The 23,047-nt window shown below is 36.1% G+C and overlaps 1 protein-coding gene and 1 non-coding gene across 3 annotated transcripts in view; one reads left to right on the forward strand and one right to left on the reverse strand.

The window, feature by feature from the left end:
- LOC109548754 (uncharacterized) overlaps nt 1-7,187 on the reverse strand; it is a 117,504-nt gene extending 110,317 nt beyond the window's left edge. Inside the window, exons 1-2 of one of the 2 annotated variants that reach the window (XM_073804919.1) lie at nt 6,630-7,187; nt 4,691-4,795 (exon numbers count right to left, since the gene is read on the reverse strand). In XM_073804919.1, coding sequence (XP_073661020.1) covers nt 4,766-4,795; nt 6,630-7,052 — 453 coding nt within the window. In that variant the 5' untranslated portion in view covers nt 7,053-7,187 and the 3' untranslated portion in view covers nt 4,691-4,765. Of the gene's footprint in view, nt 1-4,690; nt 4,796-6,061 lie in introns of both variants that reach the window. The other variant, XM_019927859.3, reaches the window with a different exon arrangement.
- A 15,742-nt stretch (nt 7,188-22,929) lies between these two features.
- Nucleotides 22,930-23,047, forward strand: LOC117312502 (U5 spliceosomal RNA). Its single transcript, XR_004526826.1, has one exon. It is a non-coding gene; the product is annotated as a U5 spliceosomal RNA (small nuclear RNA).

A 23,047-nucleotide genomic window follows, 5' to 3' on the forward strand; every position in this document is an offset into this window, starting at 1 on the left:
AACCACACCTTGTGGCAAAACGCCCTTTGTTTAGGCAAAGCTTAAAATGTAGACAGATGATGGGGATTCTAACCCTCAGAGAGGATGTTCTGTGCGCTCATTTTTACCACACAATTACTAAGTTCAAATGAATGTGTGTTGGGTCTCCCTTAGTAACAGTTTAGAGAATTTCACACAGTGCAAACTGGTAGAGACTTTAGAAACGATTAAATCGAATTTTCACATCTAATAAACAAAGGAATTGAAATCAAGATAAATAATGACCTATAATTTATAAAATGCTTTCCCAACCATGGGGTCATTACATTCTTATAGTAACTAGGTGAAGTACAGTAGTTCCTCAGTACCCACGGGGGATCGGTTCCAGGACGCCCTGAGGATACTAAAATCCACACATGCTCAAGTCTCATATATAAAATGGTGTAGTATTTGCATATAACCTATGCACAACCCCCCCATATACTTTACCTCTCTAGATTACTTATACCTAATACAATGTATGTGCTCTGTAAATAGTTGTAAATATTGGGTTGGCCAAAAGATTCATTTGTGTTTTTCTGTAAGATGGCTCTAGTAGCACTTAGTTGTCTTTTACTTCATTTGAAACAATTTTGTTAGACTGTATTGTGACAGCTTTTAAAAAAAAAATGTATCGAAATTGGTGAATTTTTGTGTAGCCATTTTAATATTGAAGATGGGGGAAAAAAGCAACATTTTTTGCATATTATGCTTTACTATTTCAAGAAAGGTAAAAATGCAACTGACACGCAAAAAAAGATTTGTTCGGTGTATGGAGAAGGTGCTGTGACCGATCGAACGTGTCAAAAGTGGTTTGCAAAGTTCTGTCATGGAGATTTCTCGCTGGATGATGCTCCAAGGTCGGGTAGACCAGTTGAAGTTGACAGTGATCAAATTGAGACATTAACTGAGAACAATCAACGTTATACCACAAGGGAAATAGCCTACATACTCAAAATATCCAAATCAAGCACTGAAAATCATTTGCACTAGATTGGTTAAGTTCATCGTTTTGAAGTTTGGGTTCCCCATAAGTTAAGTGAAAAAAACCTTCCTGACCGTATTTCCGCATGTGATTCTTTTCTTAAACGTAATGAAAACTTTCCGTTTTTAAAACAAACTGTGACGGGTGATGAAAAGTGGATATTGTACAATAACGCTGAATGGAAGAGATCATGGGATAAGTGAAATGAACTACGACCAACCACACCAAAGGCCGGTCGTCATCCAAAGGTGATGCTGTGTATATGGTGGGATTGGAATGGAGTCCGCTATTATGAGCTCCTTCTGGAAAACTAAACGATTAATTCCAAAAAGTACTGCTCCCAGTTAGACCAACTGAAAGTAGCACTCAACGAAAAGCATCTGAAATTAGTCAACAGAAAACGCATAACCTTCCAAGTGGAAAGTGTTAATGCAAGACCGCATGTTTCCTTGATGACCAGGCAAAAACTGTTACAGCTTGCCTGGGAAGTCCTGATTCATCCGCCATATCCACCAGACATGGCAGCTTTGGATTTCCATTTATTTTGGTCTTTACAAAATTCTCTTCATGGAAAAAATTTCAATTATCTGGAAGACTGTAAAAGGCACCTGGACCAGCTCTTTGCTCAAAAAGATAAGTTTTGGGAAGATGGAATTATGAAGTTGCCTGAAAAATGGCAGAAGGTAGTGGAACAAAAGGGTAACTACTTTGTTTAATAAAGTTCTTGTTGAAAATGAAAAATGTGTTTTTCATTTTTACTTAAAAACTGAAGGCACTTTTTGCCAACCCAATACAATGTAAATGCTACATAAATAGTTACTTGTGTGCAATAACTTTGTTTTGCTTTTTGGAACTTTCTCAATTTTTTTCAAATATTTTCCATATGCTGCAGATGTGGAACCAAGGATATGAAGGGCAGATTGGAGGCGGTAAGGCTATTTACAGTCCCATTTTAACAAAGGTATCAGTCCCAGCGTTATGAGTGTCTGAAAGGTCCCATGACCATTAAACTGCCATCAAGGGTCTCCCGCCACACAGGAACAAAAATGGAAAAGGAACATAAGATGCTAAGACTTAATATTTCTAAAAGCGGTTGCATAAGTCTTTCTCTATAACATCAGTGAGATTTCCTTACACCAGTTTACAAGCAGCTTTATGCAGTTCTCTGAAGGCATAGACATTAGAGCTTCATTTACTAACAAAATCATAACATTCTATTTATGGTATAAAACAAAAAAGAAACATTATTGTTGACAGCAGAATCTGAATTCATTAGGAAATTCATTATTTCCTTTACTTACAAGAATGAAGAAAAATACTAGAAAAAGTAAGCAACTACTATTATTTCCAATTAACACATTATCTTCTTCATGAAGTAATAGACTAACAAATCAATAAGAAAAAGAAAAACCCCAATAGAAAAATGGACATTTAAGCAGTTCCAAAAATATAAAAGGCAATAAATATGCTTGTTTTTTGAGAAACAAATGGAATACAGAAAACATTTATAAATAAAGAAGATGAAAGAATAACTGCTATCAGAATTAAAACACCTAGGAGGGAAAGAAGGGAGCTAAAAGAGAAAACATAGAGGAGTAGAATTCCACTGGTGTCTTTAAATTGGGGTAATTGACGTAAACATTAGAAGATGATAACACCAGTTTAAAAGAAAGGGGGTGGGGGGAGCTAAACTGAGATGGATAGACATACTGAAGGTCAGGAAAGTTTGAAAACAGTTCATTATGTGCCTCACTTAAACCAATAGATTTTTTTTCCCTGTTATGTTGTACATATAATGAGTTTTCTGAGTACATGTATTTTTAAATTCAGGCATGAAAGAATATCATCCTTCTTGTTTTCATTAGGAGAGTAACCTTTTGTTAATAAAAACAGGTTTCCTCATCCTAATTTATTGTGTAAGAAGTGCACATTTACACAGTAAATGTATATTTACACATTATTGACAAAAACGTCTCTTAAGGACACTTTTGGAGTGAGATGAATGTGAGGGGTCAAACATTACCTAAGGCACAATGAACTTGGTATTAGACCACAAGGATGCCATATATTCCTTAGGAACAGAAGATTTATCTTAGATTCACTGTCTTGTAAAATTCTATTTCTCTGTGTTTGTGTATGTGTGTGTTTGAAGAAGGCACAGTAATTATTTAAAAATAGTTAATCTTCCTTGATATCCAGAAATATCTTGTTCTGCTATCATTTAAAATAATTCTCAAGTCTTAGTGCCTTTTGGAAAATGTAAGCATGTTTCTAATAAGTTAGTTAGAAACATGGGTGCTCCTTTACGTGGAATATTATCAGAAGCTTAGGTTTTATTTACTAATAATTTCTATTTCAGCAAGTATATATTTATTACCTGCCGTATCCCAGCAGATTTCCATGGGTTATGAGAAATTTAAAACAATAAGGGAGGGTTATAGCTCCAGGTCTTTTATTGTGATAATTTGCTCCTATACCCTTTCATGTAAATTGATGATGTTAGATTAAATGATTGCTAAGAATCTTCTGGCTCTGAAATCTTAACGATATTCATCTAAAAAACTGTTAGTGAAGAATACTGCAGTGGATTAAAGACACTCACAGATGCTTTGCTATTTTCCCCATCAAGAGATACTGCTGATTTCTCATCTCTAGAGTCAGGGATGCCCTGTAACTGCTTAGCCTACTGGAGGTGGGGAAAGTGTGCTGTGCAGATCCAGGTCTAAGGCTTAAGAATGCCCGACGGTTTCCACTTTTATGCTTCTTGATGACCCTGAGTTTCCATATAAGAAATATGGCTACTCTGTTAGGGATAATACATGGAGACACCAGATGGAGAGAAGAGGCCCTGGGGCTACTTGGAGAGAGAGGGACACACTGTCATCATAGCCTACCAGCTGACCTCAGACGTCTCCAGCCCCAGCTGCCATCTGATTATAACCACATGAGACCCCAAGTGAGGGCAGCCGCAAACTGCCCAGCTGAGCCCAGTCAAGCCACGGAACCATGAGAGATATTAAAAGCTACTAAGCTTTTCATTTAAGCTTTTCATTTAATTTTAATTTGAGTTACCAAGTTCCAGAATTGTTTGATATACAGCGATAACTGAAACAGATATATCTCAGCATTACAATAGTTATAATTACATTATTTATCCCACAAATGATACATTTCAGAACATACATAATAAAGTAGCTATATAAACATATACAGGCACATATACAGGCAGTTCTGCTATAATCTAACACATGCAGTGCTAAAAAAAAGTCACCAAACTGAAAAATCTTGCAATATAAACTACAAGGCCTATGGGAAACATGGAGTTAGGCAGACATCACTCAGAAACTCTGTCAGTGACACATAAAAAATAAAGCTAGGAGCTTCCCTGGTGACGCAGTGGTTGAGAGTCCACCTGCCGACTCAGGGGACACGGGTTCGTGCCCCGGTCCAGGAAGATCCCACATGCCGCAGAGCAGCTAAGCCCGTGAGCCATGGCCGCTAAGCCTGCGTGTCCGGAGCCTGTGCTCCGCAACGGGAGAGGCCACAGCAGTGAGAGTCCCACGTACCGCAATCAATCAATCAATCAATAAAAATAAAGCTAGGAACCGAATTAATATGACAGCACAGTTTTAAACACGTTAAACAATTGAAAAATACATAAAGATTACAATAAAAATGGCACTTTACCTTGAGAAAGACCTGAAGTTTGTGGAGTGGGTGTCAGAGGAGTCGCAGCTTTAAGTTATTGTGAATTGGCCCTCATCACCAAAGGGCAGCTAAGGCACACCCTGACTGCAAGAAAGTTAAACATTCCCCGAATTAAAAAAAAATCTAAACTTACAATTTCCCCAAACCCATCTCAACCATTGTATATTTCAATTTCAGCTCATAATAAACTTCACCTGTATGATATATGGTCCAGTAAAAAGATTAAAATACTTTCCCATCTATCATTAAAAATAACTTTCATTTTATCAAAATTACTCAGATATTTGCCATAATTTTCAGAAATACTATTTCCCACCCCCAAGAAATAGCTAAAAGGAAATGCCTTATTGTAAATCAACAAAATTAAGTAATAACAAATCTCTTCACAAAAATGCAAGTGTTGTTTTAAGATTTTATTATTTTAAAATCCCTTCTTTTTAAAGATGCTAAATAAAAATTTAAACTGAGACCAGTTTTGGGTCAAGATTTTACATATGTGAGGAGATGTCCTCCTATTTTTCCTGTTAAGAGCATTTACGTAAAACTAGTTAGCATATCATGGGGAAGGCAGATACTGTGGGAATAGGAGAAAAAGAGATAAGCTTTGTTAGAGAAGCCTCTTGGCATGTATAGTCCTGTTTTTAAAGATCTCTACTTTATATTTGAAGTCCAGGAAAGTTAAAAATGCATGTTTTATGTAGACTTTTGAGAAATCCTCTTAAAAGGTATTCTGCTCCAGTATGGCTTGCTAAGGGCAAAGAAAGGATGCTTAAGTGTTTGATCAGTTTCACTTGTCTCAGTATTTAAGTATTAGTATTTCAATGTAGATATTTCCAGGTTTTTAAAGTGCTTTCCTCAAAATCCTTCCAGATTGCATATGTTGCTATATTACAATTGTTTATAAAAGAAGTAAAACTTCAATCCTAACTAAATTTGAGATTCAAATAAGTTCCCAGTAAGAGGAACTAATTGAAAAAGATATTAAAATACATTATGTCGAGCAGGAATCCCTGATACGTTACACAATTCTAGTCCCTCAAGCAATGGAAGACTTAGCTTGTTTAACAAACCTACTGAAGAGGCAATAACAAGTTTTTGATGAAGATCAAAATTAAAAGGGGTTGCTCCCCACTTCTCAACGCTGGAATGCTGCAAAAAGAGACACAGATAACTCACAGTGATAAGAGGTGTTTGTTTTGTTCTGTATTTAATTTAAATGATTTCAACTAAGAGAACAAAACTAGTTACTTGGTCAACTTTGTCTCAGTAACTAAACTTAAGAGAAAAGTGTTTCATTTCTTTTAAAGTTAACATGTTTACGAGTCATTATTTTTGGATAGACACACTTACCTGAAGTTAAACTTCAAGCAGCTAATATCGGCACGTGAGAAAATTTTCAGCCAGGCAGGACAGAGCAGAGACCTGCACGATCCATCCCCACCTGTTTCCCTTTGGAAACAAACTTCACAAGCACGTACACTGGTAGAGGCCCCATAACCTCGCGGTAGCACGTTACTCAAATCAGCCGCACAAGATCTAAGAACCTGGTGAGACTCAGCGCGCAAAAGCCTAAAAAGCAAAACCCATCCGCGAGGGACTGGCTTTGATCCCACACCTGGAAGACAGATTCTAACTAACTTGATAACAAGATGCCCAAGCGCCACAGCGATCCTGTAATGCGCCTTTAAGAATATTTTAAGGATTTCTAATTAGATAGGAAGTTAACAAATATACATACAAAAATAACCTCAGCATACAAAAACTTTCAGGACAATGTTCTCAACCCCAAATACTCCAGGGAAGCATTTCCTCTTGGTCTAAATAAACTTATTTAAATAAGAGAGGAAAAGCTAGTTAAATAAAATGAGTGTCAGTTGCAGGACTCCTTCTTTTCGAACCGCGAGAAACTTGCCCTGACCGTGCGCGCCGCCTCTGGAGTCAACATTCCAAGTCGCCGAGGACCGCCCGGTCCCTGCTGGTTCCCTCGGGCTGCGAGCGTCTGCGGGGTCCTCCTTCCCGGGTCCTCGGCCTCCGCGGCTGCTCGCGGCGGCCCCGCCGTTCGGGCGGCTCTTGGGGGCGACGCGAGGGCGGCCCTACCCCTGGCGCTCCCTGGTTCCCTCCGCTGCGGCCGGTGGGCGCCTCTCCCGTCCGGGAGCGCAGGCGCGCCCCGGGTCTCGTGCGCTCGCTCCGACGCGCTCCGTGGCCTCAGGACCCGCCCGGCCGCGCCGCCGCCGTCGCCGCCCTCAGGCCGCCTCCCCGCTCCCGGCCCGCGCGCGCTGGCCCACCCGGGGAAGGGGAGGAGGAGGAGGGGGCGGGAGTCGGGAGCCGGAGGCGCCTCCATCCACCTGCCTCGCACCCGGGTCGGCCCCACCGGTGGGCCTGCCCTCGGCCTGGGCGTGGCGTCCTGGGCGTCCCACTCTGGTCAGCCGGATCCGGGCAGGTTGCGGGCAAGTTGGTGGCGGTCGCTAAGGAACAACCCAGTCTCGCCGCCTGGGAAGTGGGTGCGAGTGTCTGAGGCGACGACGGAGGGCGGGTTTCGGAGCGCTCCAAAGTTGATTATAGTCACACACAAGGACATCTACTCTCAGCTTCTTAGCACAGTGCGTGGGAATAGTCACCGTTACTCCAACGCTTCATGTAATGATAATAATTATTAGCATAGTATCACACTGTCATTTGGCCTCGGCATAATTTGCCCTTAATCACTGCCACCTGTCCGCTCTCACTGCCTTCCTGGAGTTTCTTTTCTTTCCTCATGCATACCCTCTGGACTGCCTGAGAGCTCTGCCAGCAATGGGACTGAGATTATGAGACTAGATCTACATATTCAGCTCAGCGCCGCTATCACATAGTAGGCTCAACGCTGGTTTCCTTGAACGAATGGATAAACCACTGGTGAAAGTCTTTCTATAAATGAGGCTCTTCCCTCCATTCTCCAGTTTCCCGAAGAGTCAGGTGTTCTAGGCTCTGGAAGACAAGTGGAAGGACTGCAAGTGAAAGAACATTTTTGGATCTAAGACATAAGGTTTGGCTGCCCCAAATTGGTGTTTTATTAAGGTATTCTTTCTTTTTTTTAATGCTCATTTTGATTCCAAATAACTCAGAAGGTATAAATATTTTAATAAATAGGAATCAATCTATGGTCATGCTTTCTTTTGATATTTGTAGGTTTGCTACTTAGCACTACCTTCCTTTTATGGAAACAGTACCTGGATTTTGCTTGGAAATAAGGAATCGTCCCCCACTCTCTGCACATGTGCTTCAAGTGATGCCAACTCCTGCTGTGACTCCAATGTGCATGACCCTGACCTGTTCAGTGGAAATATCTTGCTTTCCTGGTAATGGGGATTATTTCAGAGTTATTCATCTACTCCAAGTCAGGGCAATTAGATACAAAAACTTAGTTCTGGAACTTTGTGAACCCTATAAGTTAGAGTCACACAGAGATGTTTAAATCTTAGCCACTGCAGGTCTGTTACGCTAACATTAGGGCACCAGGAGGGAAAAAAACTTGGGACCCTGTAACATGGATGCTGATATGTAGATGGTTGCTCCCGAGGATACTGGCTTTGTAAACCACCTGGACCCTCAGATCTTGGAAAGGTGCCCACCACCACCTGTTTCTAAATAAGAGATAGCACTTCTGTACTGGAAAATGCTGCAGAGTTTTTCCTCAAGTGAACATGTATCCCCCTCAGAAGTTTCACCCACCTACTCTTTTGGCTATTAGGCCCTTATCTAGGAATAGGTCCCACCATAACCTGATGGGGGACATGTTGCACTTGATATGAGAGGAAAGAGGAATTGAAAGGATCAGAACCTACAGGCAGAAGCCAGGTGAGTTTACCTGGTAGGAAGCTCTGCGGGTGCTCGATCAGGGTGGCCAAAACATTTAAGTCTGCTGGGGTGAATTTGAGGCCAGAACACCCACCAATAGATTGTGTTCCACCAGAGGGCCAGACAAAGCACTATTCAATGAAGGCCATCAGGAATGTACTGGTGAGAGGGACACTCAGCATCGCTAAGATGTTTATTGGAGATTCTCCTCTACAGACATGAGTTAAGAGCGGGAGAGGTGAACACAGAGCTGAGCTCATTGATATCCATGAAGATGATGGCCTGGCCAGGAGGCCAGGAGGTGGTATTTAATCACCAGAGGGCAGGAAGCTACAATTACCATAAAGACCCCCAAGGTCAGAGGGGCAGTCAAGAGGGGTTGACACACAGGAAGTTGAAACTGTGAATAGAACATGGTTCTTTTTTGGCCGCGTGGCATGCGGGATCTTAGTTCCCCAACCAGGGATCAAACCTGTGCTCCCTGCAGTGGAAGCACGGAGTCTCAACCACTGGACCACCAGGGAGGTCCCAAGAACATGGTTCTTAAGAAAAGAAAAGATCAACAGCCAGTATAGTGCTAAGTAACATCTACAACCAGAAAAAAGTAATAATAACTGAAAGAAGTCACTTAGATAAAAAGACATGATCCTCAATCTATTTCCCCGGAAGCTAACAGCTCAGAAACACTGTTATGGGTTTTCTTCTGGCACTCAGACCCAGGTCTCTGGATTCCCCACAGACTTGGAGGCCTGAACTTGGCGAGGGTCCGAATTTAGAAGGGTGTGGAGGAACAGGGCATTCTTCAAAACCATTGTAGCCAGCATGCCCTCTAGTTCAATTAGATACAAAGAAGCCTCATGAACTGAGCAGCACACCCTAGCTTGGCTCATTTGTTCAGTTACCTCAATGAGAATATTACCATCACTCAGTAGGACTTATCTTACAAACTCTTAAACTCTGGTTGAGTCAAACTATTAGATAAGAAAATGCGACCTCTGCTACTAGTAGAAAATCATCCATGACTATCAGAATTTCAAAAGTGGGAAGAATTCCCAATTTTGTCAAAACTTTGAAGAATGAATTCTAGTTTTGAGACTTAATTTCCAAGAAGATGCATAAAATTTCTTGGAAAAAAATTAACCTATTCATACCATTTATCATCATCTCTAGTCTCATCTAGACAGCATAAACTTCAAACAGAAACTTGACTTCCTGCAACATGCTGACTATTGCAACTTTGTTGAAAAAATAAAAGATATAGAATGAGGGGAGGAAGAAAAATCTGTTCAAAAACAGATGGTATAGGCAAGATGATGTCCTGCATGTACAGCACCCTAGATGTTCAGTTTACTTTTTGTATAACTTCCCTGAACTTTGCAATTTTAGACAAGAATTATAAAGACCCCCAATGCTACATATTATATTGTTTCATTCACGTGGTCTTCTGGAAAAGGCAGAATTGTAGGAAAAGGAAATATATCAGGGCTTTCCAAGAGATGGGGGAAAGGGAATATTTCTATGCAAAGGGACATCAAAATGTAATTTGTAGGGTTATGGGACTATCCCATTATATTACTGTGTAGATGTGTCACTATTCTTTAGTCAAAACCCATAGAACTATACACTATAAACAGTGACTTACTGTATTCAAATTGAAAAAAAAATAATCAGGATGTAGGGAAGGCAGGATGGAATGCAGATTGTGACAAATCTAACCTTATTGCAAATATATGACACAAGCTCACAGAAGTGGGTGGGGAAGAAATGAGCTAAACTACTCAACTCTGGAAAAGTTTTCTCAGATCTTATAAGGCTAAAGTTTTCTCAGATCTTATAAGGCTAAAATCATAAAGAACTGTGAACGAAAATTGTACTCTAGTTGGAAAATTTGTCACAGGGCTACCATTTAGCAATTCTGATTCTACTTTATATGTATAGTATGTTTCAATTAATAGGTAAAAATATTATAGATGAGAGCCAGATTTCTCTTTTACAATAAGGTACAATAAAATAAGCAAGTTGGGAGTGCTGGAATAGACACGAATGTTCTGGATTAGAATCAGACATATCAATATGAATGGATGTTTATTTTTAATACATACAGAGATAGGTATACGTTTAAATATATGTGTGTATGTGAGCTAGTATACATATACATGGTGTCTAGCTCTGTTGACTGAGAGGGTCTAGAAGCAGTGATACCCCAGTGGTAAGGACACATACACATACCCAGATATTTCTTTCAAAATACCATTATTGAATAAAAAGAACCAGAGATCTTTGGGAAAATTGCTGATTCTAGTGCTGTTGGCAGGGGAAATAAAAGATATGCCTGAAACACCTTGTAGTGCCAGCAAGTACAGAAAGTACTGAAAGAAAGAAAGAAAAGAAGGATAGAAGGAAGGCAGGAAGAGAGGGAGGGAGACAGGGACAGTGGGAAAAGAGAAGGGAGGACACAAAGGGGTAGGTAGGGCAAAAGGACAACGGAGCCTACTGGGAGAGCCTCCAATGGCTAAACCAGAAACAATGTGAGGAAAAGAATAACAATAGTATTGGATAATGACAAAAAATAAAATAAACGTCCATGAGTCCCTACTAATATAAACGATTAAATAAATACATAAATAAATAAGGGAGAAGAGATAAATCATCCTCACAGAAGAATTCTAATCAATAAATATAGAACAAATAAGGGAGCTAGAAAAGCATCGTTAGGACACCACAGTAATAATGGCTAAATGCAAGATCCAGTGATGAATGCTCAAATTAGTATGAAAATATTTCAGAAGCAAGATACATGCATAGCCTCACAGTATATTCCACAATATGAGGGTGTAATATCTTTCAAACTTTTAAATTTCTTCCAGCTATAATCATTCCAGCAGTCTTCAAATATCTTATCATTGGGGCAATATTTGTTTCATAAAACTTTCAAAATAGTTTATTAAATTAAACACATATAAACTGGAGTTATGTACAATAATAGTCTGTTTATGGTAAAGATATGTAGCCACAAAACATTACTTGTATATTTAGTGCACCACAGGTGACACAAAATATCAGAATAATTTAGTGCTATGTGATTTCTCTTGCTCCTGGCTTTTTTTTCTTTTTTTGCGGTACACGGGCCTCTTACTGTTGTGGCTTCTCCCTTTGCGGAGCACAGGCCCCGGACACGCAGGCTCAGTAGCCATGGCTCACGGACCCAGCCGCTCCACGGCATGTGGGATCTTCCCGGACTGGGGCACGAACCCGTGTCCCCTGCATCGGCAGGCGGACTCTCACCCACTGTGCCACCAGGGAAGCCCCGCTCCTGGCTTTTAAACTTGCTGTCAACAATAGCTTCCCATAAAAAGTATGCTAGTACTTACTATCTATCCTCGGAAAAAGATGCATAATGAAGATGAAGGAGTTGTTCTCACAAAGTTAGCCTATGGTCTGCAAAAAATACTATAATAATTATAGAATCAAGTTTTCTTTGAACAAGATTTTGGTACAGAAGAAAAGCACTTTATTTCTCGGCTTCCAATATAGGCAAAAAATTTTTCCATCACCTGATAAAATTCTTATTAAAATAATAAAGATTTAAAATCTGAATATAGAATATTCCTAACAATATTTCAAAGTATTCTTTTCACTGCTTAAATGTTGGCTTATAAAACAAATATTAAGAATACAAATAATTCTAGAGTTATTACAGTACCGAAAGTCAAAAGTAAACAGATGGGGAGATAATTATTTTTTAAAAGAATCATGGAATTTTTTACACAAACAATGCCGATTATTTGTAAGTACACAGGACAGGTTAAAGAATCAACATAGTTATGGTAGATTTTCCAAATACCCTTTTTAAAGTGCTAATCAATCTATGTGACCTCTTTATCAGACATAGGACACTTTTTACAGTGTATCTACTTCTAGTTATCGTAATAGCTTCAAAACAAATCTCCAATGAGTATGCTATCCAAAAGCAAGAAGTATAGTAAAAGAAAAATAAGAAAGGCAAAAGGTACTTAATTTACAGTTCCAAATAAATTATCATAGAATCCATTAATTTCTGATCTTTGACTGTATATGGAATTCAGAGAATATAATTTAAACTTTTCCCCCAGAGAAAATAAATGAATTTATCAATGCTGTTACATTATCTGATAAAAATATTACTCTTGATACATTTAGAACAGCTAGAGTGTGAAACAATTTTATTATGTTTACTCAGCCACATTGTATGCTACATTAGGCATTTACTGAGGGTACATTTTTTAATGTATTTTCTACCTTGTCATTGATTTTTCTAATTCCAATAACCATTGGAGTTTGCTCTTGATCATAGTTTAATATAAGTCAATACCCTGCTTTTGTCAAATAAATATCCCCTTTTGTTATTTAACTACTGTAATATTTCCTTTGGTTAACAAAAACAGTCCAAGGTACTCCCATCCTAGTCGATATAATAAAAATGAAACAGCCACAAAAAGATTTACGCACTCTTGAGTATGCCCTTTGTCTTATTAGATGGAGAAGAATTACAGTGCTCTGTCATGACACATTCATCCCCCTAGAATCAGTCTTTGGTGATTCCCAGGGCTTGATCCACTGAAAATCTGTTTTAACATATTGTCACTGTTTATCAATGGTCTGATGTCTGAAATATAATTCATGATCTTAGTGGCCCTGGGGAAACTTCAGTTGGATTTGATTATGAATAGAATTCCATAACTATAGACTTCAACCTTCTGTTTATATTATTTATTCAAATGTTGTATCTATATACATCTTCCAATGACATATTTCATTTTCAAGTTTATGCTATATGTGTCTGAACTTCTCTAAATGTTTATTTCTCCTTGTGTATATAATTTTATATGGTAGAGAATGAACTTGTTATTAATGAACTTTGTGTTAAGTACTTTAGAAATGAGAATGGCTTTTCAGAATCAGTAATAATAATAATCAGTAGAACAAAACAATAAAAAATAAATAGAATATTTGTCATATAAATTCACAGACATACTCTCCTGTGGTTTAATTAGAGAATCATAGTTTACTATTTTATCAAAAAGTGACAAAGCAAAAATTAAATGTTTCTAAGAAGCAGAAGAAAGATTGTGATGCCGCACTTTTGTCTCCAAGACAATTTTGGGGTAAAGTTTGTTTCTTGATGCTTTGAAGTTTAGGGTTATGGGGGTCCTTTGAATTTCTCCTTTGTTCATGCTAAGGGTCACATGTAATGAAAGTTTAATAATGTGAATGCTGAAAGACTTATTTATTCCAAAATTTAAATAAAATATATTTCATTTCTAGAAAAGTATGCTGTGATTCATATTTATCTGTGATTCAAAACCTATCTTTGGACAAGAAAATATAAAACTGTTTTATAAACAAGGAAGAGTATAAGAGTGTATAGGATCCATTTATTTGAGTTAAAGAATGTTATATACCATTAACCTAATCTGATAATGCATGGCTCAAAAAATGGTATTTGTAAACACAGAGAAAAAGATATAGACATTTGGAATTTTTGCTGGATCAATAAATTCAATTTAATTATTTTTACCAGCTTTGTAACAGAAAGGAAATTATTAATTACCTGTGGGCCAGTTAGCTAATTATTGTCCTCATTTAAAACATAGTGAAACACAAAAATGCATAAATTAACAAACTTGCTAAATATATGAATTATATAAATTAAAACACTTCAATTATTCTGATTTAAAGAGATTGTGAAAAGAAATTATAAATAATCCAAAAATTTTAACAGAAGAAACCTAAATACAATGCTTTTATATTCTGGAAATTTGGCTTCTTAATTGTTTAGAACAAACAGGAGATCAATTTTCTTATTTAATTACTGCATCCTTTCTCAAGTGAATAAATAAAATGTAACTAAATTTAAATTTATTTCAAGTTTAGGTAACTTTTATTGTTTTTATGAGATAAAAGTAATCCATAATCTTATTAGAAATATTGAATTATACATCATAATATGTGATACTTATAGAACTATATTAGAAATATTTCTAACAATATTAGAAACATTGTACATCCCATTATAGGGAGTATCCTATGTAATTCATTCAGATATTTTTCCTATTTGTACACATTTTTTTAAATATAATTGAATGGTGCTATGCTAGGATATGTTGGTTATTTCCAATATTTTGCCATCATAAACTGTAATAAGCAAAATGCCATACTTGTGTATACAAATTTTTTCATATTTCTGATTATTTCCTTTGGATAGATTCCTAGGATTAGAATGGTGGCATTAAAGGAGATGAATAATTTAAAATGTTTGCTAAATAATTTAAAACTTGTTTTTGAGGTTAGTTCAACCAATTAATATTCAGAGAATGTTCATTTTACTTGTCCATACCATCTATGAATGCGATGACTTTAAATCATAGAACATTTTATGGGTGAAAAATGCCATTTAACTTGTATTTCTCTGAATATTATTGAAGATTAAAAATAATTAGCTTGTATTTTGTTTTCTATGGATTGCTTGTACATTAGTTTGTTTTATTCCTTTTGAGATTTTTCTTACAAATTTCACAAGTATTCTACATATTTTTATTATCAACCAATATTTTGCTATATTTTATTCTATTGATTTTATCTTAATATTGTTACTATTATTCTTATGTGCATTTGAATAAAGTAACAATTTTACCTTTTTAATGCTTTTTTGTAATTCATTTAAAGTTTATTATATGTACCCCATCCAAATGTTCCCTTATAATGTATACTGGTGCTCCTTAATTTTTTATTTCATGTTGTTTTAATCTATTTTGAATTAATTTTGATAGGTGATGGGAGATGAGACACTTTCCTGTTTGTATATTTCACCCCCAAAATGCCAATGATCTACATATAATTTATTGAAAATGGCACTCCTTTTCTACTGGCTTGTGATATTTCATTTATCATATGTGAAATGTTTATACATATTAGGGTCTGCTTCTGATTTGTCTGATATGAGTGTCTTTTCATGCATCCCTACAGCATTGTTTCACTTACCATGCCTTATAACAAGCTTGACTATCATATAGTAAAAAAAACTTTCCTATTTCATTTTTTTCAAAACAATTTTCATTTACTTTGCCTATTGTTTTTCCTGAAGAATGTTCATATTTTTCATAGTTATTCAAGTTCTAAAATAACCACTGTAATTTCTATTAGAATTCTATTAAATCTGTATATTATTTAGATATTGTAAATTTATATGCACTCAACATAGGAGCACCTCCATATAGGAGCAAATGATAACAGATATAAAAGGAGAAACTGACAATAACACAATAATAGTGGAGGACTTAAACACCACATTTACATCACTGGACAGATTGTCCATACAGAAAATCACTAAGGAAAAACAGACCTTAAATGGCAAGTTAGACCAGATGGACTTAATTGATATTTATAGAGCATTCCCTCCAAAAGCATCAGAATACACATTCTTTTAAAGCACACATAGAACATTCTCCAGGATAGATCACAAGCTGGGCCACAAAGTGAGCCTTGGTAAATTTAAGAAAATTGAAATCACATCAAGCATATTTTCTAATGCAAAAAACACAAACAGGTAGAGGCAAAACAATGTGCTTCTAAGCAACCAAGGAATCACTGGAGAAATCAAAGAGGAAATAAAAAAATACCTAGAGACAAATGAAAATGAAAACACTATGATCCAAAACCTATGGGATACAGCAAAAGCAGTTCTAAGAAGGAAGTCTGTAGCAATACAATCTTACCTCAGGAAACAAGAAAATCTCAAGTAAACAACCTAACCTTACACCTTACACCTAAAGCAACCAAAGAGAGAAGAACAAATAAAACCTTAGTAGAAGGAAAGAAATCATAAAGATCAGAGCAGAAATAAATGAAATAGAAGTGAAGAAAACAATAGAAGAGATCAATGAAACTAAAAGTTGGTTCTTTGAAAAGATAAACAAACTTAATAAACATTTAGTCAGACTTATGAAGAAAAATGGGAGAGGGCCTAAATCAATAAAATTAGAAATTAAAAAAGGAGAAGTTAAAACCAACACCACAGAAATACAAAGGACCATAAGAGACTAAGCAACTACATGCCAATAAAATAGACATCCTAGAAGAAATGGACAAATTCTTAGAAAGGTATAATCTCCCAAGACTGAACTAGAAAGAAATAGAAAATATAAGTAGAACAATCACCAGTACTGAAATTGAAACTGTAATTTAAAAACTCCCAACATACAAAAGTCCAGGACAAGATGGCTTCACAGGCAAACTCTATCAAACATTTAGAGGACAGTTATACCCATCCTGAAACTATTCCAAAAATTACAGAGGAAGGAACAGTTCCAAACTGATTCTATGAGGCCACCATCACCCTGATACCAAAACCAGACAAAAATGCCACAAGAAAAGAAAATTATGGGCCAATATCACTGTTGAACATAGATGCAAAAATCATCAACAAAATACTAGAAAACTGAATCCAAAAATACATTAAAAGGATCATACCATGATCAAGTGGGATTTACCCTAGGGATGCAAGGATTTTTCAATATCTGCAAATCAATCAGTGTGATACACCATATTAACGAATTAAAGAATAAAAACCATATGATTATTTCAATAGATGCAGAAAAACCTTTTGATAAAATTCAATATCCATTTATGATAAAGACCCTCCAGAAAGGCTCATAGAGGGAACTTACCTCAACACAATAAAGGCCATATATGAAAACCCACAGCTAACATCATACTCAATGGTGAAAAGCTGAAAGCATTTCCTCTAAGATCAGGAACAAGAAAAGGATGTCCACTTTCACCACTTTTATTGAACATAGTTTTAGAAGTCCTAACCATGGCAATCGGAGGATAAAAAGAAATAAAATGAACCCAAAATGGAAAAAAAGAAGTATAACTGTCACTATTTGTAGACGCTGTGATACTATACATAGAAAATTCTAAAGATGCTACCAGAAAACTACTAGAGCTCATCAATGAATTCAGTAAATTTGAAGGATACAAAATGAATACACAGAAATCTATTGCATTTCTATACACAAACAATGAAAGATTAGAAAGAGAAATTTAGGAAACAATCCAATTTAGCATTCCATCAAAAAGAATAAAATACTTAGGAATAAACCTACCTAAGGAGGCAAAAGACCTGTCCTCCGAAAACTATAAAATGCTAATGAAAGAAATTGAAGATGACAATAACAGATGGAAAGATATACCATGTTCTTAGACTGGAAGAATCAGTAATGTTCAAAATGACTATACTACCCAAGGCAATCTAGATTCAGTGCAATCCCTATCAAATTACCAATGGCATTTTTCACAGAACTAGAACAAAAAATTTAAAATTTGTATGGAAACACGAAAACCCTGAATAGCCAAAGCAATTCTGAGAAAGAAAAACGGAGCTGGAGGAATCAGGCTCCCTGACTTCAGACTATACCACAAAGCTGCAACAGTATGGTAGTGTCACAAAAACAAACATATAGATAGATCAATGGAACAGGATAGAAAGCCCAGAAATAAACCCATGCACTTATGGTCAATTAATCTATGACAAAGGAGGCCAGAATATACAATGGAGAAAAGACAGTCTCTTCAACAAGTGATGCTGGGAAAACTGAACAGCTACATGTAAAAGAATGAAATTAGAACATTCTCTAACACCATACACAAAAATAAACTCAAAATGGCTTAAAGACCTAAATGTAAAACCAGATACTTTTAAAACTCCTAGAGTAAAACACACTCTTTGACATAAATTGCAGCAATATTTTTTTGGATCTGTCTCGTAGAGTAATGGAAATTAAAACAAAAACAAACAAATGCGACCTAATTGAACTTAAAACTTTTGCACAGCAAAGAAAACCATAGAGAAAACAAAAAGACAACTAACAGAATGGGAGAAAATATTTACAAATGATGTGACCAACTAGGTATTAATTTCCAAAATATACGAACAGCTCAGACAGCTCAGTGTCAAAAAAACAAATCAAAAAACAATTAAAAAATTGGCAGATGATCTAAATAGACATTTCTCCAAAGAAGACATACAGATGGCCAAAGGACACATGAAAAGATGCTCAACATCACTAATTATTAGAGAAATGCAACTCAACAATGAGCTATCATCTCACTCTGGTCGGAATGGCCATCATCAAAAAGTCTACAAATAACAAATGCTGGAGAGGGTGTGGAGAAAAAGGAACCTTCCAACACTCTTGTTGGGAATGTAAATTGGCTCAGCCACTGTGGAGAACAGTAAGAAAAAAATAGAGCTACCATATGACTCTGCAATACTACTTCTGGGCATATATCCAGAGAAAACCATAATTTGAAAAGATACATGCACCCCAATGTTCACTGAAGAACTATTTACAATAGCCAAGACATGGAAGAAACCTACATGTCCATTGACAGATGAATGGATAAAGAAGATATGGTATATTTATACCATGGAATATTACTCAGCCGTAAAAAAGAATGAAATAATGCCATTTGCAGAAACATGGGTGGACCTACAGATTATCATACTAAGTGAAGTAAGCCAGACAGAGAAAGAAAAATAACATGAGATCGCTTATATGTGGAATCTAAAAAAAATGATACAGATAAAACTACTTACAAAACAGAAAAAGACTGACAGACATAGAAATCAAACTTATTACCAAAGGGGAAAGGCAGGGGGAGGGATAAATTAGGAGTTTGGGATTGACATAATATATACACTACTATATATAAAATAGATAACCAATAAGGACTTACTATACAGCACAGGGAACTATACTCAATATTTTGTAATAATCTATAACAGAAAAGAATCTAAAAGAGGATATATATATTCAGTGATATATAAATATATATCGGGTTGGCCAAAAAGTTCGTTTGGGTTTTCCTTAACAGCTATGGAAAAACCTGAATGAACTTTTTGGCCAACCTAGTGTAACAGAATCGCTGTGCTGTACACCTAAAACTAACACAATATTGTAAAACAACTATAACAACTAAAGGAGCTATACCTCTAGATTTTCATGAAAATTTTTCTTTGGTGTTGGAATTTTTTTTAAATTAACACCATGGGCAAAACAATATCACTTTTTTCATGTCTTATGATCTGAATGTGTTCCCCCAAAATTCCTATGTTGGACCCTAATCCCCAAGAGTGATAGTATTAGGAGGTGGGGCCCTCGGGAGGTGATTAGATCATGAGGGCAAAGCCCTAATGAACAGGATTAGTGTTCTTATAAAAGAGACCTCACTGAGATCCCTCATCCCTTCAACCATGTGAGGATAGAAGAAGTCAGCAACCCGAAAGACGTCCCTCACTCAACCATGCTTGAACCCTGATCTAGAACTTCCAGCCTCCACAAATGTGAGATATAAATTTCTGTTGTTTTTAAGCTACCCAGTCTGGGTATTTTGTTGTAGAAGCTCTAACATACTATAAGATCCATCATATCTGGCTTATGATCTTTGGTTCTAGATTAAATGTTTTTATTTTGGAATATTGGAAATTAATAAATAAGGCTTATGAAGTGAGGCTAAGATCCAAGAAGCTAAGATGTAAGAGCTAAGATCACAGAGTTGAGTGGTCGCAGAGCCACAATGGTACTCAAAGCTTCTGGACTGTCATTCCTACACAATATATTTGTCTATTAATTAAGAACTCTTTATTATGCCAAGTTTAGAAAGCAAATGAAGTTTTAATTTTTACATGAGTATTATAATAAGGAACCTTTTAAGATCCCTTAACATTTAGGTGTACAGAATATAAAGTTTATTGCCTTTTCTTTGAATAAGTGCTAATTCTACTACTAGGCTTCTAAAACTCCTTTTTTAATGCAATCTCCTAAACCCCACTTGCTTCCTAAAGTTTCAACAACAACAAAATGTGACTTATTCTGCCAATATTAAAGCAAATGACTTCTTTAAATTAAAGTTAATTAAATTTTGCCCAATTGATTTGCATCTTGCATAAAAATGTGGAAACACTGTCATCATTCAACACTCCAATGGCATTGGCATTTGAGACATAATTTAGTTAAAGAGAGCTTTTTATTCTGCCTTGTTCATTTTTCAAATGTCTCCTCCAAACAGTGGGTTTCAGTGTGACGACCTCCGTGTTTCTTGAAGTTCTCAGAATAATGAATGATTTGCAATATCATTTATATTTTAAATTTTCTTATGAATAATTGTTCATATTCTTCATACTAATTCCAAGACACCACTTGCATTCTAAATTCCATCGCAATGTTATCTTTTTCTTTTAATTTCTCACTCCCTTTTCTCGTTAACTTAACTGCCCCTAACTTTGCCAATCAACTCAATGGCACTTTAATTTACAATAAGATTTCACATTCGACACACAACTATCATAAATGAAATATGCTAAAAAAGTAAATACCTCATTTCTGTGTAGGCTGTCTACTCACCCTTCCTTCTTTCTGTCTTTCTCTTCCTCAATCTAGTCTGTTTTCTTATCTTCAATAATTAAAGCATTGCTTTGATTAAATCATTCTACTAAAATTCTAATGATCTTAATTCACTAAAGTGCTATACATAAATCCTTTATCCTTGTATTCTTTAAATTTTGTAATGTTTGTTAAATTTTGCCCAACTTAACTTTAATATTAATTTAAAATATTTATAAAAATATTTTCCTATTTTAATTCTCTTTTCTATTTAAATTGATCATCTCTAGATATTAGACTAATTTGTTCATTGTCTCTCAAACCTTACTGTCCAAGTCAGTCCTTTGGGTATTTGTTCCCCAACATAGACTTTCCAGCACATCCTTTTCTCACAAATTGCAGGATAATTTGTTGAGACATTGCTTACATTTTGCTGTGCTTTTAATTTCCCCTCACTATTCTAAGCTGGTTTCCAAGCATGTAGAATCTTGACTAAGGAAAATTTTATTTTCCCAGAGGGAAAGAAGAAACTTGTCATAGAACAGGTTTTCCTAGCTTTGTTTTTTTCCAGAAGGCAAAACACCTTGAGAGGGATTTTTATTTATTAAGGGAAGTAAAGGGAGAACAGGGTGGGTGGGGAGAGAAAAAGAAAGGAAGCCCATGAGTGGGAGGGAAAGGAGATTAGCAGGTAACAAGAATATAGGTGAGCACTACTAACTCCCTAGAGGGGCCCAGGATAGGTGGCCACACAGCAGAGGGTAATGAGCTGATTTCTGGAAACCTCAAAGAGGAGACAACTTAGGTAATAGGGTTTCACCAGAAGCAAAGATTCTTCTATGCAAACTTGACACAGAAGCAGTAATTGCCTGGAGCTGATGGACTGCATTGACGTGAATAACATAATTAATTATACATTTTTTGCACATCTAATGTGTAAAGTAAGATCCCCCCACTACAACCATCCATCCTCTGAGACTCAGTTCAAATTCTACATTGTTGTAAAATGTTTTTTTCTGAAATACTCACAGTTCAAATAATTTCTTTACTTCTGAATTGACTGTACCTTTTGTTTGTACTTTACCATGGACTTCCCATCTTATCCCTTTCATTTTATACACAGATTATTTATAATTTCTAGCATGTATGGTATTTATAATTTGATGTTTTATATCCTTTCTCTACTAGATTAAAGTATAAGCTGCTTCTAAAGCAGGTACTATGATTTATAGTCTTAGTAGCCTTCAAAATTCCTATTGCTGTGCCTCACATCGAGAAAACACAATTAATATTGATTCAATTTCATTTATTCCTATTTAATTTTGGGCCCTGATGGCCATACATTTCCCCATTTCTCCTTTGACATTTAAAGTATAAATATGTATATTTCAGAAAAGATTTTTGTCTAATACCTTTCCAATGCAATCAGATTACTTGAGTTTCATAAGAGAGAGTTCAGCCTTCAAATAATAATTATGACTTCAACAAACCCAATAAGATTTCAGTCTTTTCCTGAGATAAATGACAAGTGAAAAGAGTGTTTTTTTTTTCTAATCCCTCAGTGTCTCAGGTGCATCAGGATTGCTTCCTCGTGTTTAGCAGTGTTGCTAAGCTAACCTTGGCAGTTTCTGACTTTCACAATTTAGTTTGTTTTATCAGAAGTGAACGCTGAGTCAGCGTGAGATGTGTTACCATCTGGTCCACAAATAAATCCTCTGAGACTCAGTAGATGTTCTTACAGGGACGCTCTGTTCCACTTGATTCAGTTTTCTTGGTGTTCAAAATTATTATTTTATTGGAATTGAAAATAAACACGGGCTTAGGAAAAATTAAATAACAAATTTTGCTGTCATTTTTCAAAGAAAACCCAATTAGTTCTCCATTTGGGGACAAAGGAGCATGCTGATTTCTTCTGTCTGAATAGAAAGAATGACTGACTTAAGCAAAAATGAAACTCCTATACTCTGGTTTCTCTTCAGAACGCATAAATCTTTCGCCTTTTACTAAAGATTTCCGTGGAGAGAAACAATTAAAAAAAAAATGAAACTCCTGATGTTAATGAAACTTTTCTTCAGTT

This window comes from Tursiops truncatus, chromosome 5 (genome assembly GCF_011762595.2).
Source record: "Tursiops truncatus isolate mTurTru1 chromosome 5, mTurTru1.mat.Y, whole genome shotgun sequence".
NCBI lineage: Eukaryota > Metazoa > Chordata > Mammalia > Artiodactyla > Delphinidae > Tursiops > Tursiops truncatus.